This window comes from Trichoplusia ni, chromosome 2 (assembly GCF_003590095.1).
Source record: "Trichoplusia ni isolate ovarian cell line Hi5 chromosome 2, tn1, whole genome shotgun sequence".
In the NCBI taxonomy this organism is placed as follows: domain Eukaryota; kingdom Metazoa; phylum Arthropoda; class Insecta; order Lepidoptera; family Noctuidae; genus Trichoplusia; species Trichoplusia ni.
The window spans coordinates 1,782,230-1,809,598 of NC_039479.1; the positions used below are offsets into that span (position 1 = coordinate 1,782,230).

Genomic DNA, 27,369 nt, shown 5'->3' on the forward strand with positions numbered 1-27,369 from the left:
TAAATCGGTATTCAAAAAAGAATGAACGGTGTCTCTTCGATTTTTTTAAATAACGCTTTGGATAATAACACAAAATAATTAAGTCATATTACAAATTATTCTCTTTACTTTTGAACAACTGTGCATTTTGTTTTTTTTTTTTACCTTTAAAATGTCTATAATATTATAATAAATATTGTATTGTTTGTTATACGATGCTGCTAGGCTTCGCCAAACCTTTTGCGCTTGCGAATTCAGAGTGCTGGACAAACTTTCAAACTATTCATCATCATTAAAGAAATATGTAAATAAATCATTCAAAAATCTAGGTAAATAAAACGGTGGGAAAGAAAGGTTATATGCGTATCCAAAATTTAGGGAACCTAATCCAATTCGCTGAGAAATGTCTCCATAATTCGTCGTATTAATGTAGATATTCACATAAAAAGTAAAGATATTTAACCTTAGGATAGAGTGTAAGCCTCTAACTCAGTCGAGAAAAAGGTTAGGCTGATTATGACACGCGCGGGTTAGAAGGGGTGTCAGTAATATTGTTCTATACCTACCCGGTCTCCCCTTACTACGACATGGCTGAACGAATTTATAATAATAATCAAAACTTTGCGTGGGAACAACCCTCAATATTTTTCAGGTCTGAAACCCGAAGGTAATTTTGGAGTCGGATTAACGTTTTTTTACCCGACAAAATTGAGGATGTCTCAACATTCTTTGTAAATCGATACCATCTCGATACTCACAGCATTAAAGAATTTAAGGAACTAATTTGAGATAGTTACGTTCAGATAATTTGGCGTAATAAGGCCTTTGAAGGTGTATAGTAGGAGCGTGGTAGGAGCGGTTGTCGCGACTCCCGGGGCGTCGGGAGCCGGGGATGCGTCGTGGAGTACGCGTAGCCACCGAGCAGCTGGCTGGAGAAGGATAAACAAAAACATAAACGAATCATGAATTAAGGTGATGAAAATATTTGGACGAAAAGTCTGTGGTTGGCTCCTGGCGCTTTAAATCTTTAGAAACTGATAAGTTTCAGTCATGGTTTTTAGATCTGTTAGGAGTTTAGTGTTTCTAATGTAGTGGATGTTCTGATCCCGTCTGCGGTGTGGCAGCGGTGTGGTGTGCGAGGCGCGAGGCGGCGCGGCGCAGTGCGGCGCTATCGAGCGGGCCCGCGGCGGGAAGCGCGGGCGGGGGCGGAGGGCGCGGGCGGGGGCGCGGTGCGGGGGCGCGGCGGCTGGCTGCACGCGGCAGTGTGCGCTGAGCCCCCGGGAGCGCGGCATGGGTGGCGCGCTGCTGCTAGCGCTGCTGGCGGCGGCGCGGGCCGGCGAGCCCAACGCCACTGACCTCAGCCCCTCGCCGCCGCCCGAGGATGAGAAGACCCCGCTGTTCCCCACGGACCTGTTCAGTGAGGAGCAGCGGCGGTCGGGCGCCGTGCTGCTGCACGTCATCGGCATGGGCTACATGTTCGTGGCGCTGGCCATCGTGTGCGACGAGTTCTTCGTGCCGGCGCTGGACGTGATCATCGAGCGACTGGCCATCCGGGACGACGTGGCCGGCGCCACCTTCATGGCGGCGGGGGGCTCCGCGCCGGAGCTCTTCACCTCCATCATCGGCGTGTTCGTGTCGTTCGACGACGTGGGCATCGGGACGATCGTGGGCTCGGCCGTGTTCAACATATTGTTCGTGATCGGTGCGTGCGCGCTCTTCTCGAGAACAACTTTGACACTGACTTGGTGGCCGTTATTCCGCGACTGCACCTTCTACTCGATCAGCCTTATCGTGTTAATATACTGTTTCCAAGACAGCGAGATCTACTGGCAGGAGGCGCTGGTGCTGTTCTCGCTGTACGGCGCCTACGTCATGTTCATGAGGTGGAACCAGCCCGTCGAGCGCGCGCTCAAGAAGCTCATCTACAAGAACAAGGTGACGCGCGTCCGGAGTACTGATCAGCTGATGCCGACGGTGAGCTCGCCCGCACACACCCAAGCATGCTGTCTTCACCATCTGGCGCAGATATGGACACTACTCAAATATTTATGAATTAATAGTAAACAATGAAATCTCGGACAAAACTTTATACAAGTTAACAATTAAGCGAGATTCACACACACAACTTTTCAAACAGTCGAACGTCAACAAGTTAATGCGTTCAAACCATATCTGCGCCAATATTTAGAGTATCGACTTCCAATAGAGCCTGCGATGTGTTAAAACCTAAACATACTTAGCTCAAAGACTTCCCTTCCCATAATCGTCTAATAGTGCATCACAGTTAGAAATCGACTAAAAGTATGTAGTTACTAAAAGATTAAGTACCTAATACATTACACTATAGAATCAACTAATATATTACACACTCATAAGTAGACATAATTATGTATATTAGTATGCCTGATTATAAAAATAATTTAACCATTTTTGTTAGATCAATGGTGCCTAAAAATATTTTTTGTACCATTTACACGGAATCTCCAGCGTACCTAATTGCTTATTAGACCGTTATTATCGCGATAGCTTCTACCGACGCAGCAAAATACTTTTTTCTCGCATTTCTATAGGTACTCTTTACTTGTGTAAAGGGACCAAGGGACTCATAACATTTGAATATTTCAAACAGGTTACAAGCAAGAAGCACGAATGTAAACGATTTATGATTTCAATAGTTTTATATATTTTACTGTTTAGGTACTGGCAACCTAAAATATTAGATCACGATCGAAACTTAAATTTCCATAAAAAAAATAAGAAAGAGGAAACTTAACCACCATTATTAAACCAATGAGGTTTTATATTACCCATTGACATTCTATCTTCAAATAATATTGACAGCTTAACGTTTGAAACAAAAAAAAAAGCTCAACGGAGAGAGTTTAGTAAGAAAAATATTTGTCTATTTCGATGTGAAGTTTTGAACGATTACTATTGAGGTAACAAATAAATATTTTTAGCTGAAAAGCATGAATGAACGGTTTTAGCCTGAACCGGACGCTTTTAGGTTTATCCGGTTTTAGCCCGCGGTAGGCGGGCAATTTTAGAATAAAGCGTTATCGTGTCAAGGGTTTATCGAAACCCACATTTATGGACACGTATCTACAGGGTGTCGTGGAAATGCGTTGCCGTATTTAAAAATATCGCTCCTACGCATCAAAATTAACATTTTCAAAGAAGGTTTATTAAATAAATGGCTTTATAAAACTAAAAATAATCTGGCCATTAAAATATGAAGATCTTATGTTAATTTTTTGTAATGAACTATTACACTTTCGTAGACAGTTGTAAAATTATATTAAATTAGAAGAAACATTTTTAATAATATTATTCCGTATTTCCCCATACATTTTAGTACCTACACATAGTTCCATGTCGCAATAATAATTAGGATAAGGATTTGTTTTTCTATTATTAATTGACAATTAGCCTTCATTAGCAGTCGAAATGTGCGTGTAGATTAATATTAAATCGGGAACCTACATAAATAATTAGATCATTAAGTTTATTGATAAAGGCATTTTATGATAATAATATAGTGAAACTAGTATCAACACAAAGTTCGTTTTTTTTTAGAAAAATGAAAAATAAAACTGCCAGCATTTAGTTTTATTTCAATATTTTAGTTTTCAATTTAGTAACAAAAACCACTACCTACTATTTAACACTATTTTCTTTGCGTTGACGTTCAATAAAAAGAAAATTCGCAAGAAATTCTGATGTTCACCGAAACGGATTATTCCGTATGAGCTTATAAAATTCTACGTTAGAAGTTACGTTAGAGGCATTGGGAGTCGCTAACTATTTCTTAACTTAGTGATAAAAAATGTATTTACCAATTTTCGGATGGCTTAATAATTTTCGAATTTACTTCTTTAAAAGTGAGTTCCGTGCTTTGTCAGCATTCCTCAAAATTTATTCAGTGTTCTCTCTTTGTTCAATCTATTCGTTTCTGGGCACTCCCCCAGGAAATCAGAAATCCCACTGTCAGTCGGGACAGTGCCTTGGCAAGGGGTTAGAATGCTCTTATAGCACACTTGATGCTGGAAAATAAAAAGAATATTCTTTGTTCATACAATTGACACCGATCTAGTATGATATTAATTACGAAGATTTGATAAATAGAAATTGACAAAGTATATTTATTTTAAGTCGCAAAAGTATAGAAAGTAAATGGTCTAAAACATTTTATTCTTTAAGAGTAGATTTTTTTAGAAGTCCGTTTGAACTGGCTGGATTCGACATTCCCATATAAAAATACGTAATATAAAATCGTTAACTACGTAGGTAGGTAGGTACATAAACAGACATTCATCACCTTCTTATATTCTCTCCAACATGGTGTCACATTACAAATCCCGACGGAAACAGATATAAAATTTACCTATAAATAAATTCTCAAACCTTCCACACCCTGTATACATGGGTAGTTAAGTAATAACATTTTAATAGGTTTCAAAGTTTTGTCCTTTTCCTTGAGTCGAATTTGATGAGTTGCGTGCGTCAAGCGCGGAACCTCTAACGTAAGTTTTTAATAATAATAATAATGTTTTTTAATAATAATGTTTATTTCACCAAAAAAAAATACAATTTGTGTTAAAAATATCTTACAGGCTAAAATTAAATAAAATACAACGTGGGAGCCTCTGCAGCCGAACTAGGACAGGTCCTGTATCTCAGCATACAGCGCCAAACCCCTCTAGATATTGGCATTGAAATTAAAAGCCATAATTAACAAATGGATATACACTTTTAAATTGTCTAAAAGTGCAGTATAATGCGGATTGTTTGATCTTCCCACTAAGATACCAAACGGATGGATCTGATAAAACCGTTTTACGTGATACGAAAGGACCTTCTTACCTATACTAATATTTATAAATGAATGTCTGTCGTTCTGATAACGCTGATCACATTTTAATGTAACTTGCTTTGGAGTACGTGAATATGGACCTCAAAAAATTGTTGTCAGATTGATATTTGAAGATAGACATAGGATTATATATTCCACTGCTGGGCACAGACCTTCTTCTTTATTAAAAAGATTTGATACATCATCTGTAAATTTTAACTGTCTTACCATCATTGTTCATGAGATACAATCTTGTGTAGTGACGGATGGTCGAATAGAGCCTTATAAAATCGGTCCGTTCCATACCTAAAAAAAATAGTCATCTTCCACGAAAGTTCGTATATCTTCATTTATTTCAAAGCTCAGATTGAAACCTAAAATTGCTTTACAAATTGTGTTATCATAATTTAACAGATCGTTATAAAATTCCATTCTATTAAATGGAATATGGTAATGCATACAGCGCTCTGCAATTTTAATTGTGACAGAACTGAATTGGAATTGCAATTTCTATCTGTTTCAGGGCCGGTACTATGAAACTCATAAAGCACGATCGCCTTCGTTGTGAGAGCGAGATGTAGCTACGCGCATTGTAGAGCGCTATCCCACTCTTACATCGAAAGGATCCTACGTTCAGAGTTTTATAGAAAAGGCTATGTTTCAACCGGGTTTGCGTGAACATGTGTTGTTTTTGTAAATTGTGTAATCCAGTTTGTAGTTTTTTACTATTTGTGAATTGTATCTGTCATTTAAAACGTTACACTGTGGGAGATTTATTTTTGCATTTTAAAAGAGCTCGTTTAAAAGTATTTGGTACCATGAAACAATAGTAAAAATATTCAGTGAATCTGATTGAATCATGACGTAGCAAAGGTATGAAAATGGAAATGACAAGTCACGTGACTTACCTAAAAACAATATCACTTCCAAGTAATTTTTTAGGCGATTTTTGGTATCGAAATGTTTTAAGATATCTATAGGGACAACCTTAGTACAACTGTTATGGATCGTATTATATCACATAAAAATGCAATTAAAAAGCGATGAATACTTTATCCGAAAATAAATACCTAATAGTTTCTGCGGTATGATGATCGTAATATCTCATTAGATAGTTTACAGCCGACAGCCTGCATCGCTTACTATTAAGATCTTGATGCAATCGGAGCAAAATTCCGTGCATTCAGACGTTTTTGCCATACCTATTATCGGAATTAACAGCTCCTTAATTATAGGACCCATTCATTTCTAAGGCTATATCCGTGGTGCTTGTCAACTGAGCCTAACGCATTTATGAATCTCCTTTCTTTGCTCAACTGGCTTTTTCTTTTGAGTCTCCCGCTTGCAATGTAGGAGAGTTCAGCAATTTTTTTCGTACTCCTCCGTTTTACTATTTCTGATTAATTTCGTTGTAGGGTCTAAGACACTTAATCGTTTCCCCTGGGACACACCGAGCTTAATTGTTTCGGTGGTTACTTTTCATTGCAGATCCTTGTTTACAGGAGTTTCAATGATGGACAATGATAGTGTGATAGTCCTATAAAAAAGCGAGATTGGCATTCAAACCATTTTTGATCTTTCGATTAAATCGCTACTTGCAAGAATAAAGTTATACAACCTTAGAATTTTTCATAATACAATAAACAAAGCTATAACCAAGTGAAATAGCAATATCTAAAGTAAAAATCCACAAAACAAAGCAGGCTGAAGGGAATTTATGAAAATTGTTCTTTTGACTTCAACGTACATTGGTTGCGGACAAAAATGTTTTCTTATAAAAAACTCCAAGACACGAAAAGTACAGATTTATTTGTATTTAAAAGCTCTTTTACTTGAAATAATAGATGGTTGGAGTATTTCAACAGTGTAATAATATTTTATAGAATTTCAATTCGATTGTACTTCAATCATTCCTCATAAAATTCCTTTTATTGAACTAAATTTAATCTGTATCTGCTTGGTCAATGTCCAATACATTAACTAACGGATAAGGGACTTAAATGTACGCTTGATACAACTGTAAGAATATAATATATACACATGGTGTTTCTGAAATCCATGCATTTTTTTCCTTGGGTAGAAATATGAAAAGATAATAAAACTTAACAAAAAGATTGCTTTATTCGTATTTAAAAGTTGTTGGTTTCGCAAAATTGGTTTGTAATATAGCATTCCGTATTTACGAGTATATCTTTAAAAAAACGCAGCTACGTAGTTCTTCAACACCTTGTATATACGTGAGAAATAGGTACCTACATAACATACTACTAGCGATGCAAATTGGTTGCGCACTCCTTGTTTATTATGCTAAAGTTTGAAGTCCGTCGTTATGGATACCACGCAGGCCTTCTTATGCTCGTATTGCACCCTCACTTACTGAAAAAACTCAAAGGATGAAAAAGATCGCATCAAAGCGATACTTTGTATTGTTTGTGTGCTTTCGAATACATTAAATCTTTTTAGAAATAATGTAGAGATTACCGAATTGGTCAGTTCGTTTTGGGTAGAATTTTAATTGTTTTTCTAGATCGCTTTTTGAGGTATAGTATTTAAGCGTTTTTTCCAAGGAAATCGTTAGTTAAATTATGTACAATCATAATACATAATGACTCTAACCATCAGGAAGAAATCTCATTCTAATAAATTCAAAAGATCTCTATCATGTTCCGCGCTTGTCGAAGTCTCTCATCCTAAGCTAAACAATTTCTCAACAATCTACAATCCGACAAATATCAATCGATTTGATCTCAGCACCATTGTTTCACATTTTCCTGTCACTGAGAAATTTTATAGTCCATTTCAGACTGTTTACTTAAGGCCCGATTTTTCAATCGCCAGATAACTTTTATTTGAGGAATAAATATGGCCGTTTGACATATTTTCTATACAAAGGCTGTCAAAACGTCAAACATATTCGTCAAATAAAAGTTATCTGGCGATTGAAAAATCAGCCCTAAGTCATTCATTTTTCCAAAATTAAATGGCGTTTGATAGCAGAATGATTTACCAGTCAACAAATATGTCTAAGAGGATGACCAACAATGTACTTTTGTTTCGCATTGAAGGATCCACTTGTCTTAAGATGAGCAATCGTATCTTTCCTTGATGTCAAGATCTCCTTTAAAAGTGAGATGGACACACAGCTTACCCGTTTTCGATACTTCAAACCTTCACAGCTTACGATCAAAGAGAGATTTTTTGTTTATGTGAATACGCAAGGGGTAGTCAAGATGCTTTTGTTTCATGGACATATTTAACCGGCTGTACAAAAAAGTCCGCATTATAAATAGGTATTGGAAATTCGTATCCTCAAAAATAAAAATTTTGATTCATCAATTTATTCCTTTTCAATCGACTTCAAACAGGATTAGGTTCTTAATTCGTTGATATTTCTTTATAGTTATTTGTTACCTTAGAACTTCGGATTTGATGAACCATTTCTGCTCATTATTTTTTAATTTAAAGTGGAATGCTTAGAATCCTGGAAAGCTGTCAATTGGTTCCATAAAAAAAACATCAAGTTTGGCTCACAAGTTTTATTTCAGATTTAACTTCTCCTACTAAATTTCATAAACTGTTTATTATTATTATATTGTTGTTCACACAAATATACAACCTTATTTTACAATACTCTGTGGCTCTATCACACCGGCTGCAACGTTAGTGGTTACTGTTAAACCTGACCTACATACGAACATGAATATTTATGCTCTGATTGTCGCTGTAGCTTGTGGAACAAAGCGTTTGGGTTTGCGAGTGAGGGGTAGTAGATTCGTTAAAAAAATATGTTTAAATAAACAGCGATTATTACACATTTATTATGAGATGGGTGTGATATATATTACACAAATGACCGGTCAAGTATATCTTTAATGCAAGGTATACTTGCGAAAGTATACTTTAACTTTGCAAAATTCTTGTCTATATCTATACTTATGTTTGTTTGTTTGTTTGAACGCGCTAATCTCAGGAACTACTGGTCCAAATTGAAAAATTCTTTTTGTGTTGAATAGACCATTTACCGAGGAAGGCTTTAGGCTATAAACCATCACGCTGCGACAAATAGGATCGAAGATACAATGGAAAATGTGAAAAAAACAGGGCAGGTCTAAATGGTAACTTATATCTTCTACCCACGGGGACGAAGTCGCGGGCAACAGCTAGTAATAAAATATAATTATATTTAATTATTACCTAAATAATTAAATAAAATGACTATTAGTGCGTATTTAATGAAACGACTATAAGTAATTCGCATCAATAGAGATTTAACTCTTCGGCTCTCAGGTTTCCTAATTTAAAGAAGTGCGCCAAGATCAAAAAGTATCCTGAATTCCGATATCTTTCATCTATTCATTTCTATATATTTTATTTCTTCCTACAATCAAGGCCATTCAGCTCGCTATTATATTTCCATCCAAAAAATATCCTCCCAACTCTAAACATTACTCACAAAGTAGGCTTCACATTACGTAACGTAAAGGCTTTCGTGTTCCGTTTACGTGTAGTTTTGATTCAAACGATTACGGGATCCGTATTTTTATGTTAACGGCTACGTTTTGTTGGGCACACGCGTATTAAGCGTTACTATGACACGCAAAATATTATGTAGTATGTAGAGAACGGAAATTTGGTTTTATTGTACTACGGATATTATGTTGAAAATATATGTCATTATCATAAATGTATTTCCAGTTATGTTATAAGTATATCAGTTTTTTTTTATCTGCAAACGTGGCTGCAATATAATGATAGATACTTTCTATAAAACTATTTTATTTCATAAAACGTAATATTGAAGGTAAAATGCAAAATAAAACAAAACTAATCTCAAGATCATTTGTACTATGAACCAGTTCAAGTCTAAATACAGTCTACAATGTACACAGCTACGAGGCTACGGCGTTACGTCAATACCGCTACGAGCCTACGCTCGTAGATAGCACTACGGTAATAGCTACGCTGGCGTTCCGCTATTAAAAATGATGCATTGTATTGTCGGTGAACCAAATGGATGAAGGTTTTAGGGCTCTGCACCTTTTGTTTTATTTGTTTGAGGCTTTTCTTCTTTGTTGTTCGGTAAAAGTTTTCGGGGAGATTTTGTGTTATGGCTCTATGTTTTAGGAACTTTGACTGTTTGCCCTTCGATTGACGTTCGTCTGTAACTTTTTGACTATGTTTCGTAATACACCTATGTATTGGAATAATGTGGTGATATTCTTTGTGATATATCGTGGTAGTAGGAAGATAAACAATAGCGTTAATAGATTATGTAACTCAATAAAAGTATTCTGACTTCAAAATAAGCTTAAACTGTTAATAGTCTCATACATACCTATAAAAGACGGGTCTCTATAATAAGAGAGGTGTTTTCACTCTCCTTATATAGAGACGCGGTACTTAACTGTGACCAAACAGAATAAGATTCAATTCAACAGAATAAGATTTTTTCTGAAATCTTATTTTTAAGAATAAACAGCCTTACAATTTCTTAAAATAAAAATATTTTGTGAAAACTTCAACAATAATAATGAAGCGATCTCGGAGCTTAAAGCTCTCGCACAAAGTTTAGACGTTTGTTTAATCCGAAGCATCTACAAATGTGTCGCGGAATATAGACGAGATTGAAAACTTTTTAATTAAGTAAGTGTGGGTTGAAGAAGAATATTCTTCACTATCTTTGTAGAGGGGGAATATACTGCATTGCTGACTTTGTTTGTAGAGATAATGAAGGAAACATAAATGAGTATGAAATGGAAAAAAATATAAACTTAAGAATGAGTCTCTTCCACACTGAATATCTAAACCTACATTCTTTAAATTAAATATCGTTTTAATGTTGCCTCAGACTATTTTATAAATGTTTTTCTATACATGTTCATAAGTACGTTTGCACAATTCCTTGGGAACCAGTAAGATTCTGACTCAATCAGGGACCTTCATCATACACCGTAGAGCGGTCTAGAATGGTGGTTAATCCCTCCAAAACTTCATCTATACTTCTATACTAATATATAAAGCTGAAGAGTTTGTTTGTTTCAACGCGCTAATCTCAGGGACTACTGGTTCAAATTAAAAAAATATTTTTGTGTTCAATAGAGATAATTAATCGAGGAAGGTTTTAGGCTATATAACATCACGCTGCAACTAATAGGAGCGAAGACACAATGAAAAATGTGGCAGAAACGGGGAAAAATATTCATCTTCGAGGGCTTCCGTTCAAAAATTCCTAAATTATATCTTCTAACAACGCGGACGAAGTCGCGGGCAACAGCTAGTTTATAAATAAAAGTAAGCCAGCTAAAGATGATTACATAAAACATTACAGCTAAATCGTCATAATCTCTCTACCACTTAAGGCACTAAAACGAAGAAACTTCTTCACGTCAGGGAATGCTATTAAATAATAAATCAACGTGTTTACGCAAACTCCACATGTGAACGGCGTAAGTAAGACCACCTGTCTGAATGGCCATGAACCATATCCACATTAAATATGTACGATGATTACTGCGACTATTATAATGAGTTTAACGTACATTGCCGCATCAGTATGAAAGTTGTTTTCATATGTAGTTAGGAACACGTTAATGGTTGTTGATGTGTTCGAACGTATTGCGATGTTGTCTGTTGCTCGTTGTTTTGTGTTACCTTGATTTTACTCTGATATTATGTTGGGGCTTGAATGGATACCGTTTAACTGATACATTAGGTATTATTTGTATTAGTGGTTTGTTTATATGAGCGTTAGGTTTGGTTCAGTTTCAAGCGAGTTTTGAAGCACTAAGTTTTGTAGGCCATTGCTGCTGATGTTGAGCTAACTTACACCTCTGAATTGCAATGGAAAAAGCCTAATATTTCCTGTAAAAAGACTGCCTACCCGAAATAATTTACATATAATCGGTCTCCACTGAACCACGTTACATAAACTTTTGCGGGCATTAAAAAGTACAGCAAAACAGCTCCAAGCATGTCTTAAGAAACGTAACAAGTGTCTCCGGCGACATTTGACACCCCACCTCGGCCACGAGTGCCTGAAGCAACAGCCCTTCAGTTATTAAGGTTGTTAGTTATTTTTATTGCAGTACTTGAAGTTAAAACGAGTGCCGAGTGGTAGAGGCCATCATGCTATTAACTATTGCTCGTTTTGCTGCGAGTTTAAGCAACGTATGGAATAAATATTTGTATGGTTTGATATTTCTGAAACTACGACACAATGGTGAAGTACATTTCTGATGTTGAAAGTGAGGCTGTTTCTCATGTACCGTGATAGCTACAAGTTTACATCTACGACTTATAATTATGTTTCCTACATGTTCAATTTCTCAAGCCATGTCGCGAGTCTATTTTGAATTTGAACGATTTTTTAACTTTTATTTCAATTTAAACGTACTACAAATTCTCATTAAGTTCGCTTGAAAGACTTTTCGAAAAATCTGAAAATACTTGATTTAAAAATCCATATTGCTTTATGAGTAGTTTATGGTAACAAAGGTGGTGAAATGGCAGAAAGCCAATTAAAAAACGAGAGACAATTAATGTTAGCCCCGCAGTAAGCCACGCGAGTTGGGATCCCTCGCAAAAATACCGATCGTATATTTATGTGAAATAAACCTAGGATTAACTGTTTGCACTCAGTTTGGGCGAGAAACGTCTGGCGTTTTTATCTCACGATTTTTCATAAAGTTACGTGAAGTTTTAATGCTGTTATAATTCAACTATTCGAATATTCAGATGTTATTTTTATGATGGTAGAGTTTGGGACTTGGCCTGAAAATAGTTTTTCTGATGCAAAAAGTGGATGGTATAAATTTGACTTGTCTCGCTGTCCGTCTATGGCATCATAGCACCTAAACGGAAATGCTATTTAAATGTTTTTTCTATTAAAGTTGAATAACGAGTTTGATTAAAACCGGTTTCATTTTTAAAGTTATAGGCGACAAAAATGTATTTTATTTTACATAAAATTCTGTTTAATCTACGTAAATGTTAGTCAAACAAAAACTTTCGGCTACATAACGTAAATATCATATAATCTTGAACTGAATATTTTACTAACACTGAATCTGTCTTTAAACATTAATTAAAAAAGTATGCTAGAAAAAAAAAACACATCTCGACCAAACCCACTTTAATTCAGAAACAAGAGCAATAACAGCAGCTAATCCAAAACAAAACATACAGCAATACATGCACAAGAGCGGCTAACAATAAGCTAAAAGCAATCTTAGTGGGCGCGAGTGTCCGCTCTGGCACAAAGACTGGCCACCCTGGGGAACTGGCAAACTGCCAAAGTGCCACGTTCAGGCCCCGCCGTGCCAGTGCACGTTATGTTTTATGGCCTTTATGCGGTGTTAGCTAGTTTAGAGTAATTAATTTCGGGGTTTTAAATTGTAAATGGAGATAGTCTACCTGTTTAGAGGCTTGGATGACGGGAAGGGGTAATTTTAGTTTTTAATTTTTTTTTAAAGTTGTGTGTTGTGTTCTTTTTTAAAAGTACGCATGTCAAATATCTATACTGTTAGCAAAACTTGTGATTCGTTTTAATTACATCTGTCCTTTATCACGAAGGTGAAAATACTAAAATGGGTTATAGGTATACTATATGTGTTATCATTGTGCAATTAACAAAATTTGAGAATTGTCTCCTTCACCTTTGCCGCTTGCCTATTAAGGTAAAAAAGGTTCATAAAAAACCTTCCTGCCTTAACTTTGAACCAGCTTAGCACCATAAATATGAACAAGAAGGTTCTTGCACGCTGGGATCCATAGCGAGGTGTAAATTAGGCGGGAATTGAACGTAAGGGGTTAAAACTTGATTGGCTATTGACTGAAAGGGATAATAGGTTAAAATACCCTTAAAAGGCGGGAAAATAACTTTAACCTATTTATTGAGGCATTAACTAAAAAATGTTTTATTAATATAACTGTAGGTTTATTAAACAAAAGAAAATAATCATAAAGCCAATAACAAGGAAAGGGTGAATATTAGTAATATGTCGAAAAAAAACTTCACGGCGCTATTTTTACGACTCTATTGCGAAAATAATAGCCTTTCTAATCAAATAAAAAAAAAATGATTCGCGCACAAAGAAACCCAGACTCAGAAAGCGCATTCGTGGATCTCACAAATATTTTACCTCCGCGGGGATCGAATCGGCAACTACTAACGGGTCCGAATACTAGGCTCTTCGTGCAGTCCAATATGACATACAAAGGTCACAACCATACAGCCAAGTTCTGCCATTATACTCATGCATGCACAGGAATCAAGCTATAAATCCTGCCGCATATAATTAAGAATTGTAAAATTTTACGACCTCTTTTTATTGTACAGTGAGGTACCGCTGCTGCAGTCGTCTGAGAAAATAAAACTAAAGCTACCGTAGTTACTAAAGTTTACGTCGTCTATTTTATTACGAACCTTGAATTATATTTTAATTAAATTCGAAATTTGTATTTATAATTCGACATATAGAAGTGCGCGTGGAATGCTGTTATTGTGATTAACATTTACCTGCCCCTGTATAGAGTACAAGCTACCAAAACTTTATCATACATACCTATTTGTATAACTTTTATATGTATAATATATGTGTAAACTTGACTAAATTGCGACTCGTCCATGGACAAACCGATAAACCGGTTTTGTGGAGCACTACATATTGTAATTGTATATTTAACGAATAAAAACAAATAAATAAATAATCAGTAAAACGCTTAAATGGTAAAATTATGCAACACAGAAAATTACTTAAAAGAAAATTTTAACCTAGATATAATTCATAATAAAACATACCCCAGTTTTTGTAAAATAAATCTTCAAATTTCAAGTAAACATAAAGTTACCTTCTTCAACCTATGCATTATTGAAAACTGGAATAAAACTTCTTCAGCACTTTGCAAGAATATTTTAGGCAGACAGACGCCTTGCCTGGAATTCAGTCTGTTGTAATATTGCTCTGCTTTATAACCCAAATGCAGTCTTTGTTTGATTGTACGAAGCTTATTTAGTTACTAGTTGTTGCCCGCGACTTCGTCTCCGTGGGTAGAAGATATAAGTTATGATTTATACCTGCCCTGTTTTTTTTTCACATTTTCTATTGTATCTTCGCTCCTATTAGTCGCAGCGTGATGGTTTATAGCCTAAAGCCTTCCTCGATGAATGGTCTATTCAACACAAAAATAATTTTTCAATTTGGACCAGTAGTTCTTGAGATTAGCGCGTTCAAACAAACAAACAAACTCTTCAGCTTTATATATTAGTATAGATTGCAGTAATCTTGTCTACAAAACTGTCATTTGCGCCACCTGGCCACAAATACTCCCTTATTTAACATTTAAGTTTAAGAAAAACCAGTCAGATGAAAGTCAGACTCGCGTTTGTTTTGGCAACGGCTCTCGCATGCCATTTTTTGCTCAAAATGAATCAAATAATAATTTGGAGCATTTGTAAATGAAAAACTGGACCGGGTTTGCGCCGAGAATAACGCTCGCTAATTCTATTATATGCATTCACAAGCGGCATAAAATACGAGCCGCGAAGTAAACCTGGAAATGGACTGAAAAATAAAAAAGGTTGGTCGTTACATCTAGGAAATACGGATCAGCGAAATTCAGTTATGGCTGGTAGGTATTTTAGGTAGGCAAATAAAACTGGCTAAGAAATGTGATCTAAGAATACCATTGCAATATTTATTGCAAGGCCTTCGTTCCCCAAATTTAAAATTTGAACTTATTGCATTTGTCGGCCTGATGACAGGTGGATGATCGTAAGAACACAGCGAAGTTTTCTTAAAAGGTTCCCGTTTTTCTTCTATACGTCCAGAACCCTAAAAAGTTAGGTTATCTTATCAATTTAGCCAATAGATTTAAAAAAAGATATCAAGCGTGCAGTCGACAGTTTCGTATTAAAATCATTTGTTGTGTACCAACTTTATAATATTAAATTTTTGGCAGATCTCCAGGGCTGGCAACCTCTGTGCTTGCCTTTGCCTGATGCGGTCTGTGACAGTTACAAAATATGAATGATACATGAATAGGTTCTTAGGAGGATATTTTATCTTTTACAAAAGTGTTGTGCGCTTTGAAATATGATATCTTTTATGCGATGCAGTAACTTTGGAAAGTATTATAATGGAATATACATTTCGTGCAATGCGGTTTTCCACTTGAGTGAGTATATACTATTCCATTTTTGTATCGTTATATATTGAGCTAAATTTTTTATCAAAGTTTCTTTACCGGCAATTTTTGTCAAAACTTCTTTTGCTATTTTCGTCACAACAAAACAAGGAAGAAATTTCTTAAAACATGACTTCACCAAGAGTAGTACAAAATTACTTCTACTACATGTAGTAAAATTTGTCCATAAGTGGAGTCAAAACTTTCCGTCCATAATTGCTTTAGGCCACAGATGGTCCTCACTCCCTCATAGGGCTAAAAGGACCAACGCTTAAACCGCTCAGCTGCGCAATAAGGATGCAATTTTGTAAAGAGCGCGCGTCAGAAAGGTGCGAGCTTCTAATTAGAGTAGGCCAGGAAGGAACTCATTTTTCCCAAGGAGGAAAGCTCGTTTGAGACATTCACAAGCACATTTTTTGGTATATAAGATTTTGTATCTACTTAGGTATTTGACCACATATGCTCATGATGTAGGTGAAAGCATTGTTATATTAATGTTACTTTTGTTCTGGTAAAGAGCGAGACTTTCATAATCAAAGCAGAGAGAAAGTTCCGCTCAAAATAAAAGAGTAAACTGAAAATTGATAAAAGTGTGAAATCCGTAGTACGCAAACTACTAAAAGCAAAGCAGGCAAAACTTGCAAAATACGAGTAGAATTTTTACAGTTAGTTACCTCGTAAAATAGCTAGGAAAGTGCAGTGGTACGTAATAATTCAGCCTTTGTAGATCAAACATGCTTGCAAACTGGATATCGGCTTCCAAGCACAGCCTTCTAAAGTAAGACCGTTGCAGGTGTGGGAGCGGGATAGCGCGCTACACTTTGTAGAGCGGCGTCTCTCTTCCAAAATGGGACCGTTGTGAAATGAATGTTATATCCTTAGATCACGTCATTCGGAGTGCCAAATACAGTTAGCTCGCTTCTCGATTTTGATAATACGTAACACATCTGACTGTATGGAGTTGACATATTGTTCTAAATATCTTAACTATTGAAGTTAGACTGGACTGGGACTGTTGGTTATTAGTTTGCCTAGCTCTGTGGCTTTAGACGAGAAATGATGTGAAATATTGTCTATTATCCGATTCTGAGTATGTCTTTGTCATATCGAGTTCCTTCGTGTTTCAGAAGGCACGTCATATTGTGGGTCCCGGCTGTTATTCATACATCTTTGACAGTAGGTACAGGTAGTCAGAAGCTTGAAAGTCAGACAACCAGTCTAACTAAGGGGAATCGTGTTGCCCAGGTAACGGGGTTGAGGGGGTCAGATAGGCAGTCGCTCCTTGAAAAACACTGGTACTTAGCTGAATCTGGTTAGACTGGAAGCTGACCCCAACATACTCGGGAAAAGGCTGGGATGATGATGATGACTTTAACTTTACGAAGTTCACGAGGGATTTGTATAATTTTTGTTGTTTACCTGAAAGGGCTTCTAAAGAAACTGCGCGAAAAACAAAAGAAAAACTCTTGAATGGAGTATCCGGTCCGTAAACGATAGCAAAAACGTTCTGTTTTCATTAAAATAAAACATTTTCAGAAACAATTTATTTTTATACGATTCTTTAAAGTCGCTTCGTAATTGCTTTAGCTTGAGAATAAATGAACAATGAAATTTGAAAAGGGAGTGAAAAGGGTATTTGTTTATTCATATATTTTTAACACAACATGCTGCCTCCGTTGTTTTTTTTTAAGATTTACTTAGGGTAAATGTAAATATTTTAGAGGCATGTTGGGCTTGTGATGTTGTCTTGATATAAGCCTTTCTAAAAGACCTGGTTCCTCCTATGAAGTTATTCTGTGAATTAAAAGAAACACTTATGATCGGCAAAAGTAACCACTTTTTTATAAACTTTTCATGATTCCATTTGAAAGAAATTCTAATGTGGCGAATGTTGTTTAAATTTAGAGCGGTATTTATGTACACCTATGACAAAACATTAAAATGATATACCTCATGTGCATATATCTCATTTACATTTATTACATGTCTCATTTCCAAAACACGAAGGCAAAAAGTCAAAGAATATAATTAATATTTAATTGCAGTAGATATGAAAATAATGACAAAAGTTTCACATAAGCACTACAGATAGAGAAGGCTGGCTGGCTGCCAGCTCTAGTACCCAATTTATCTTGTACGCTCAATATATTAGGCCGGCAGATGTGTTGATTGAATAACATTTAAGATGATAATTTATTCTGAAATTCAGTTAAATATTTCTTATTTAAAATCAATTATAATTAATAAAAACAGTTATTCTCTCACCACAATACAATGAAGTACAAAGTAATCACAGTTATAAAGATATGTACAAATAAATTAATTTACACTTATAACTAGCTTTTTTTGTTAAGGCGGAGGAATCCTCATGGACACCCACTACCTCGGGATAGAAAATGGGTTGCTGACACTACCCATTTCTCTTACTGACTAAACCTGAACCGCCGTGCTGCTTCATCCGCGTTTTTGTATGCGTTGCAATCCTTCATACACCACACTAATTACTACCTGCAATAACATAATCTATTCTTTATTTCTTAATTATTAAAAAACCAGGTAAAGCTCCATGTAGCCTTCATAATTGCAGTGGTCTTACTTGAAAAGGCAGTGTTGGTCTAGCACAAAGGCCTGCACTTTATACACTAATTAGGAACTGCATATAACATTATTCTAAAGACTAGAAACTGCGGCGAGTCCAAACAATTAGTGCTTCTAATTAATATTTAATTCCTTTAAAGAAGGTAAGAACAATTAGGAACTGCATACTAGAGGAAGACTGGCTTGTTGCCAGCCAAGACAATTTATCTAACAGGCTTTTGAAGTAGACTTGAGTTAATATTACTACACTTGGAAGAGATCAAATCAAATCTGTTTATTATAGGCATATCTATAATAACTATCGTGAGACTGATTCATTATTAAATGATGTAACGGCCGCGTCTGCTCATGATTAAGGACTCCGGTTGGGTCCGAAACTAGTCGGGCATCCCCGATAAATACGCGTGAGTAAACCGTTACATCATTTAATAATGTATGTAATACAGTTTTGAATCGTGTCATGAAATATTTTCAGTATGATTATGATATGAAAATATGTCAGTTAAAATTAATAATATTATTCTTTCTATCGTTAAGGATATCATTGACTGTGTAATAAGTTTTGTCAATTAAAAATAATTTCAAAAACTACTTTTAAAAACTTGTAATTCAAAAGTTCTCAGTGTATCCCTAATTATTCTTTTATAAATCTTTGAAGCCATACCGTAAAAACTTTAACAAACAACGCAGTTCTATGCAGCACATCAGGAATATTTAATTCATTTCTCTTAGACTTGAGGTCAACAAATAAACTTTTATTCACTCTTATGAATGAACCTCATGTACGAGAGAGACAACTCTACGTCGAGTAGTGCCCTCTCCCGTTTCCACGACTACAATAGTATCAGTATATTGGGCGGTACGGGGTCTAGGAAGGCGACTGATATTTTGCGATGTTTGCCCATATCTCGTTCGTTATCCGACCCTCTAGTGTTGGGAATGCTCTCCAGTTTCCATTTCGAGACTAGGGCTCGGACGGACTAGGAATCATGTAGCGAGAGGGTTGAATTTGTGTTTGGATCTCTCGTTTGTGATTTGTTCTTGAATTGTTAAGGGCTGATGCATATGTGTAGGTAATTATGGTAAAGAGAGTTTAGTTGGGATACATTTAACGTTTCTTTTTTGTTTTGACAATTAAGATACTATTCTTTGTAGACTAGTACAAAAACAAGCAACGACTCGGTGTAACTTTGAGCCAATTTTTCGAATGTTTTTAAGTAAGAAATCGAAGACACGTCATTTATCAAGTATATAATTTAAGTTGTCTATAACCACATTTACTAATGAAAAACTCTCTATTTCCAAATAAAAATGGTTAATGTTCGAACAAAAAACAGCAAAAAAACATTACAAAAACGTCTCTACATAAACGTTTTAATGATAACTTGAACCCTAAAAGTTTTCAATTTTAAAAACAGCTCTGTTAAAACATCGCACATCCATCAAGATCACGCATAAAGTCAACAAACAAACTTTCCGGACAATTAATTCTTCTCGCAATAAAACCCGTTTAAAGCCGCGCAAGCCGCAAGCCGGTCCGGATCGAAAGCCGTCCGGCTTCGGCTGTGCCTGACAGCTACTGATCGAAAGCCGTATATAACTTCTGCTACAAATATCGATGCTTTGTTCACTTAATCACATTCTTGTTTTTGTTACATTATTGTTGTATTTCTTTTACTTTATTAGATGATATTGACTTTTGTTTTATTGGTTATTTATTGACTTTCAGGCAGGTTTTATACGTTATGCTAGAAAAGTAAATTTCTGACATTTAAAAACTAAACCAATTATAATAAATCAAAATAGAGAAAATTGGATTTTTATTTTTATAAATTTTGTTAAAAATTTTCTCGCCTACCAGAAAATGCGGAATGTTAGAGACCTATTGGTGGAATAAATACACACCTTAGAAGAACAAACCATATTTTAAATAACTTGCAATAAAGTTCTAATTTGTTGAGTACGAAATATGTTCGGCTTTGATGTATTTCATTATTATATTATGGCCAATAACTATACGATAAAGTTTGGGATAAGTTGACTTCACGGTTTAGAATTTTGTATTCCAAATATTTTGACTCCCTTCAAAGTTGAGTCATGTGGTTTACCTTTGATCCACAATACATATGTTATGAGTGTTACTCGCATAGAAGTATTTGATTCATTATACATAGAATCATTATACTTTGCAAAACATTATCCATTTTACTAGACAGGACAGTGACGAGTATAATTGTAGTCTCTGGTCTTAACCTATACAAAATTAGATCTAAAAAGAAATGAATTCCTTCTCCCCATATACTTCCAGTCAGCCAGTTTAATTACCATTCCGATAAATACAAATTAATAGCATTGAATAGGTCTCAAGAGTAATATCGTTGGGTGCAAGAGCAATTTATAAGACTCTTACCGCGTTCAAACTGCACGTATAGTCAGCTGCAGATTGTGAACGAAGCCTTTGCGGAAGAAAAACATAGCTTTATGCTGTCAAGTGCGATGTCACGTTGCCGCAACTGCATCTGGCTTGTTCTTAGAGGAGGCAGTAGGCTTCTGGGCTCACTGATAGTCAAAGTGTGAGAGCGATTACGCGTGACGTAGCGACTACGAGTGATGTAGCGACTACGCATGACGTAGCGACTACGCATGACGTAGCAAATATGCGTAGCGTTTACACGTTAACGAAAAAACTAATGTAATAATATATCTTATGATCATAATTCAGTATATTGATATTCCAAAATGCTCGCTCTCATTCGGCAGTCGATTGTACGTTTGGTTTGAACGCGGCTTTAGATTTAACACTCGAAAGCGCAGTGCACTTGTACTAACGATCTCAACTATTCATGCTGAATGGAAAACTTGATGTATTATGTTCATAGTGTTACTGTTTGCTAAGATTAAAGTTTTTATAGCTCGGTGTAAAAGAGAATACAAGAAAGATTTGTTTTAGGATTTGGTATTTCTGGATTATTTGTGTTATTTGAAATGCTTTCTTGATGTCTCAAACATTAAATATAACTTAAAGTTAAACTTAGCTGATTAGTTAGTAGCTTATTTGTAGATGTGTACATAATATGTGTAATATCTTAAGTATCGTATATAAATAGGAAAACACTCTTTGTCAAAGAATATTTCCTACCAAGATTAAGAATAATGGCCATGTTTAATTATAATTTATATTCAACCACTTACTTATGGCGAATAAATATTTTTACCATACCCCTGACCTCTGTAAAAATATCTAACCAGTTACCCTGAATAGGTTATACTCAACCCTTCTCAGGTAACATTAAAACGGTCAATTTGTAAACAAGAAATGCGCCCGATTAAGCAATCGACTAATTGAACAACTCCGCAGCAGGCGCACGGTTACTCTTATTTCGGTAAGAATTGGGAAGCCCGTTAAATTGGTTGGCTTTTACCGCTCTTAAGGGTTAAATGGTCAAGCGATCCTTCATAATATTTCAATTGGTTTACATTTCATAAATATTTTAAGCTTTGATTCGTAAAATGACTTCAAATAGTGTAACTATAATTGTATTTACTGTCACATCGTAGATTTTTTTTTGTACCTTTTTACTTAATTACTTACTTTATGTTTAGTTTAATAGAACAATAATTCTCTTAATATGAATTGAATGTGTCGAAAATATACATAGATGTCGTTATTATTTGTATTGTAATAATTTTTCAATGATGCATTTTATGATAAGGGAACGAAGGAAGGAGCACTAATTTGAACGCAAACGAAACTTAAGTTTGTCAATTAATAATATTAAGCAGGTTATTTCAATTACATTTTATTTTGATTAACACAAGACGTTAACCCGTACTAATACATGTCTTATTTAGTAGATATATAAGTACTATGCTAACACACAGACAGAATAACTCAATATACAGAACGATCAACACGTCGCGGGCCGATTGTTGACAACACAAATCTGACCGCACGGCTGTTACTGATCAATGGTCAACTGATCACTGTATCGATCACCTCCTGTTAAAACATGATTAATGCGATTGTGGAAAAGAGACGACGATATATAAAGAGCGTTGTCTCGCTTCCACAACTGCAACAATCTCACTTTAAGAGTGTTGGTCTGATGATCGGTTTATCGATCGGTCGCAGCCGTGCCCGCAGTTTGAACAACCGTCATGATCACTCGCCGACTTCTAAACCTGTCTTTATCACTCTGCTTTACTTCAAATGACCCTTCTGTTACTGGCTTAACTGACTGAAGCCCGTTTTTACAGCACCAGACAGCTGCCCAAACTTTGGTGAGTGATTGCCTAATACAGCACTTCTTTTTTTCCTTTTTAATGCACTGTTCAAACTGCGGGCGAAACGAGAGCTACTACTTACTACACAAGGTTTAACTCAAGCGATTTAATTATGTAACCCCTGATTCATAGATGGTTACATGAGAGATTGTGGGTAAATATTTTATTTGAGCCAGCAATGGACTTTGTGCAATTTTGTTTGCTCGTTTAAATCGCTGTGTAAATTTCGTGTAGGATTTAAAATATTGAAGCTGGTTCGTTTCGCTTTACGTTCCTCGTTCAGTGCACTCGCCCGTCGATTTGAACAAATTCCAATTCTTTATTTATATTTCGCTTATTTTTGCAACTTGTATATCGCTTTATACTTACATTTTACACTCTACATAATATACATACATTTTATCTTAATGCTGACTTAGGTAAGGTTGGAAAAATATTTTTAATTTTGAACAACTTTTTTGCTTAAGTTTTTTCGTATTTTAAATTTTTGCTGCAGTTTATTTGGAATGTATCGCATTAGGTTCGCGTCAGATCGGGAAGCGGGTTAGGTAGGTACTAAAGGTGGGTGGAGGGATATGTTTTGCTATGTAAATATACGAAGTACGAAGCCTCTAAGGAATATTTTTATAGAAAGTATTGTAGCAAAATTATGGGCGGTTTTTTCTCCTGTAATATTATCTAAGTACGGTTTATCGACATAACATTAATTTAAGGACTCTGCTTTATGTTTTTTTTTTCAATTCGACTTCTACTAGGCTATTAACATTATTAAGTTGTTATTATTTACAAAGAGCAACTTCGCGTGACTAGATAAAAAGTATACCAACCGCTATCATTCAATGTTAAATGTTGTCAGTCTTTTTAGCAAGTTGGTTGCCATTTAACACTTTATTACGCTATTGGAAAACATATTAAATTGGAAGACAATTACTTTGAAACATAGAGCAGGAAAATACATTTATATATAATATAAGTTATACCTGTATATACACACGGTAGGGTTCCATCATCATTGGCCTAGCCTTTTCCCAACTATGTTGGGGTCGGCTACCAGTCCAACCGGTTTCAGCTAAGTACAAGTGTTTTACAAGGAGCGACTGCTTATCCGACCTCCTCAACCCAGTTACCTGGGCAACACGATAACACGGTAGGGTTCCGTATCAAAAGATAAATAAATACAATAAAAATAATGGCCACCCATCAATTTTATGACCGTAACCGTTGCTTAACCTCAATATCTTTTATTATGGCGGCAACAAAATATATCATTAACTTTAGATCCATCACGTCTTATGAGATACGGATTGACGGACACACAGCGAGGCTTATAGTTAAAGGCCTCCGTATTAAGTTTTATTTCGGTTGAAAACGTAACGTATTAAAGTGTTTTAAAAGAAGTCTTTCATAGTTGTAGAGGTATTTAGTAACTTTCAACCAAGAAATTGAAAATGCACGGTAAGCTCTACTTTTATCCAAGTATTTAAAGTCCAAGAATTTATTCAAGATTTTTTAATCGAACCTGCTTAAAAACTTTACCTACCAGTTATGTGGCTTGAAATGATGAACTATTTCCAAGAAAGAACTAGTCCAGACTAAGAAGAGACTGACTAACTACGCTGATAAAGTCTCTTATAAATCTTTCACATGGGCAGTCGAATCTTTGTAACAAAAATTTACCATTGCTACTTGATAAGAGTTGTTCATTTACATGGTCAACCATATTTTATATTCAATACCAACATCATCATCATTACCCCGTCTCAGACCCTTATTGGACATAGGCCTCTTCTAATGCATGCCACTGAGCTCGATCTTCGGCTCTCCTTTTCGAATTCCTGCCTGCTGCCTAATAAATATCACCACCCAACTGGCTACAAGATAATTACGTACCTACATAAATTTTATAATGAGCTGGCATTATTCAATACGTTGTATAAGTACATCTACATTATACATGTATTCGATTGACCAGCCTTATCGCGCGATGGTGCTTGCCCTACAAAATCTGCGCTGCTACAGATTTTGGCACCGCGCCCGGAACGCTGTGCAGGGGTCTACTATGATCTTCTAAATTAATCCTACAGCAGTTGTGGGAGAGAGTCAGCACTAGTCAGTGTAGAGCGCTGTCTCGCTCCCGCAATACTGTGAAGTCGGTGGTAGGCCTCCAGACGAAAGCTATCATAATTATGCTGCTTAAACTAGTTGTGCTTGCAGATTTAATTCATAGCAGATTTATATTTTAATGAGACAGTTGGGAATCCTTTGGGAATATTACTCGTATTTAGTTGCTGTGTTGGCAACGTAGGACAAAAGTTAGCTAATGTGTGAGAATTGTAGACTTTGTTCTACTTCTGTGTAGTCTCTTGAGCTGTGTTGGGATCGGCTTTTAGTATAACCTGATTCTACTGTTAACCGTATTTTATATATAGTGAATATACAATCATATTAATACATCTGCATAATAAAAATAATAAAATTAATAAGAGTTCTATTGAATCACTTTGATATATTCATGCGGGATTGCGAAGATCAGTGTTTTATGTAGCCATCGATCTACATCATCATCGATCGTCTCTTATAATGCAGAAACTTCATTTCACTGTACGATTCATAGATTAATTTTAACATCAGGTTTGAATATGTGCATAAACAATATACTAAACTCTGCTCAATTTTAAATTACCCTGATATTTATCTAAACACTGGCATGACCTTTTTCATAATCCGATGATACGAACTTATACTGAGGTTAACATTAAATTTTAACACGCCGACGCCGACGTTTCGAGTACTTTCGTAAGCGCTGGCTGTGACGGCAGGTCTCAACGTAAGTGCTTAGGCGTCAGAATGAAAAAAGTTATATCTATAGAATCTCAAGTGTTTGAATACCTGAACCAATACTATGAGATTCTAAACGCAGCACTGTTACCGCTGTGGGAGAGAAACAGCGCTCTACTGTGTGTAGTGTTATCTCGCTTCGGCACACAACGAACCTGTTTTAGGAGTTTTATAGTACAGGCACTGAACTCTACCGTATTGAGTTTATCGACACGGGAAAGTAGCTCTTATGTATGTTTAATTTTTGAAACTTTATCTATCTGGTTTCCCTTGCATTTCCGTGAAAGTAATTGGGGTCGGACTTTACTACCTTTTAGGCCCAAATTTTTTATTCCGCTGGTAAGCAAAAATAGTAAATGACAAGCAAACTGTTATACAAATCTGCTTCGAATATAGTATGTTTCAATTCAACGGTGTTGGGCTATTGCTATAAAAGGAACAGGGTATATGCTTTAATTAGCGATTTTACACTTAATATAATCGATGACTACAGAAAACACTGGCGCAGCCTTACAAAATTAAAACCTCCTTAAAATTTAACAAACAGTAAAAAATGTATGTTTAAACTTGATCCAAGCCAGACCCTTACCCTTTTTGGACGTTATACTTTTCTTTCAGGTCGTAAAATTACCACCTGTAATTACATTATGGAATCAATAAAGTATTGAAAAAAAAATTGAGTGTTGAGTATTGGGGAGATTTAAAAACTACCACATAAATCTACCATACCAACTATATCCCTTTTGCTATCTATCCCACTGTGACCCACAGCTGGGCAAAGGATTCTCAATTCTAGGACACAAGCACATCTTAATTTATTAAAAATTTAAAACAAGCTTACAAACATAAGAAATAGCCGAAACCACTCAGCTGTGTATTAGCGAGACTTCGATCACAGTCATTAGCGCCTTAGACAAGGCTTTCACAACAGATCTTTGATCCAAATTGCAAGTCACGAATTTCCTATGGGGACATGATTAATTCGGCCTTCATTGGACCGGAACGGGCTGGGACAGTCACGAGCTTAATTATTATGGTTAATTAAGTATATGAGAACATTTAGTTAAGAAAATGTAGGTTTTAGTATATACCTGTACCTAAATCTGTAATGACATTCAGTTAAAAGTCTACACTCCTAGGTTAATGTGTCTTCGTTATTTTATCGACGAATGTGTGTCTCAAGTAAATATTAAAAACGTTTATTTATAAAGTATAGATATACTTAAGATTGATGCCTTAAACTAAAATTACATTCATATTGGTTGCTAAAGTCTAGTGCGACCTGGATACATTCGAGGTTTTTGTATAAATAGAGTAAAAAAATAAAAATTGGGTTCCGTTTTTACTGTTTTTGGAATAGTCGAAACTTTTCGTTGTGCCCGTTTCAAATAAAACTGAACCAGTAAAATTTCACATTGATAGATTATGATAACAAAAAGGGGTAGTAAAATATTTTTGTACGTGAGTGTACTTATTTTGCAGCAAGGTCGCTGAGGTCACTGATTGTCTGGCATAATGTGATTTTTGCCAGACGGCTTGCCGAAGACTTGGCGTAATTTGGCGTTGACCTTTATTTGTCTTTAGTTTCGAGTTGAAATAATGTGAGCCAAAATGGCTTCGTAGCTTTATAGGTT

The 27,369-nt window shown here is 35.7% G+C and overlaps 1 protein-coding gene across 5 annotated transcripts in view; it reads left to right on the top strand.

The window, feature by feature from the left end:
• The first annotated feature begins 1,263 nt into the window (after positions 1-1,263).
• Positions 1,264-27,369, top strand: part of LOC113502590 (sodium/potassium/calcium exchanger Nckx30C) — a 73,703-nt gene continuing 47,597 nt past the window's right edge. For 2 of the 5 annotated variants that reach the window (XM_026884211.1, XM_026884221.1), the window contains exons 1-2: positions 1,264-1,953; positions 22,871-22,894. In XM_026884211.1, coding sequence (XP_026740012.1) covers positions 1,270-1,953; positions 22,871-22,894 — 708 coding nt within the window. In that variant the 5' untranslated portion in view covers positions 1,264-1,269. The remainder of the gene's footprint in view (positions 1,954-22,870; positions 22,895-27,369) is intronic. The other 3 variants (XM_026884241.1, XM_026884231.1, XM_026884248.1) reach the window with 3 other exon arrangements.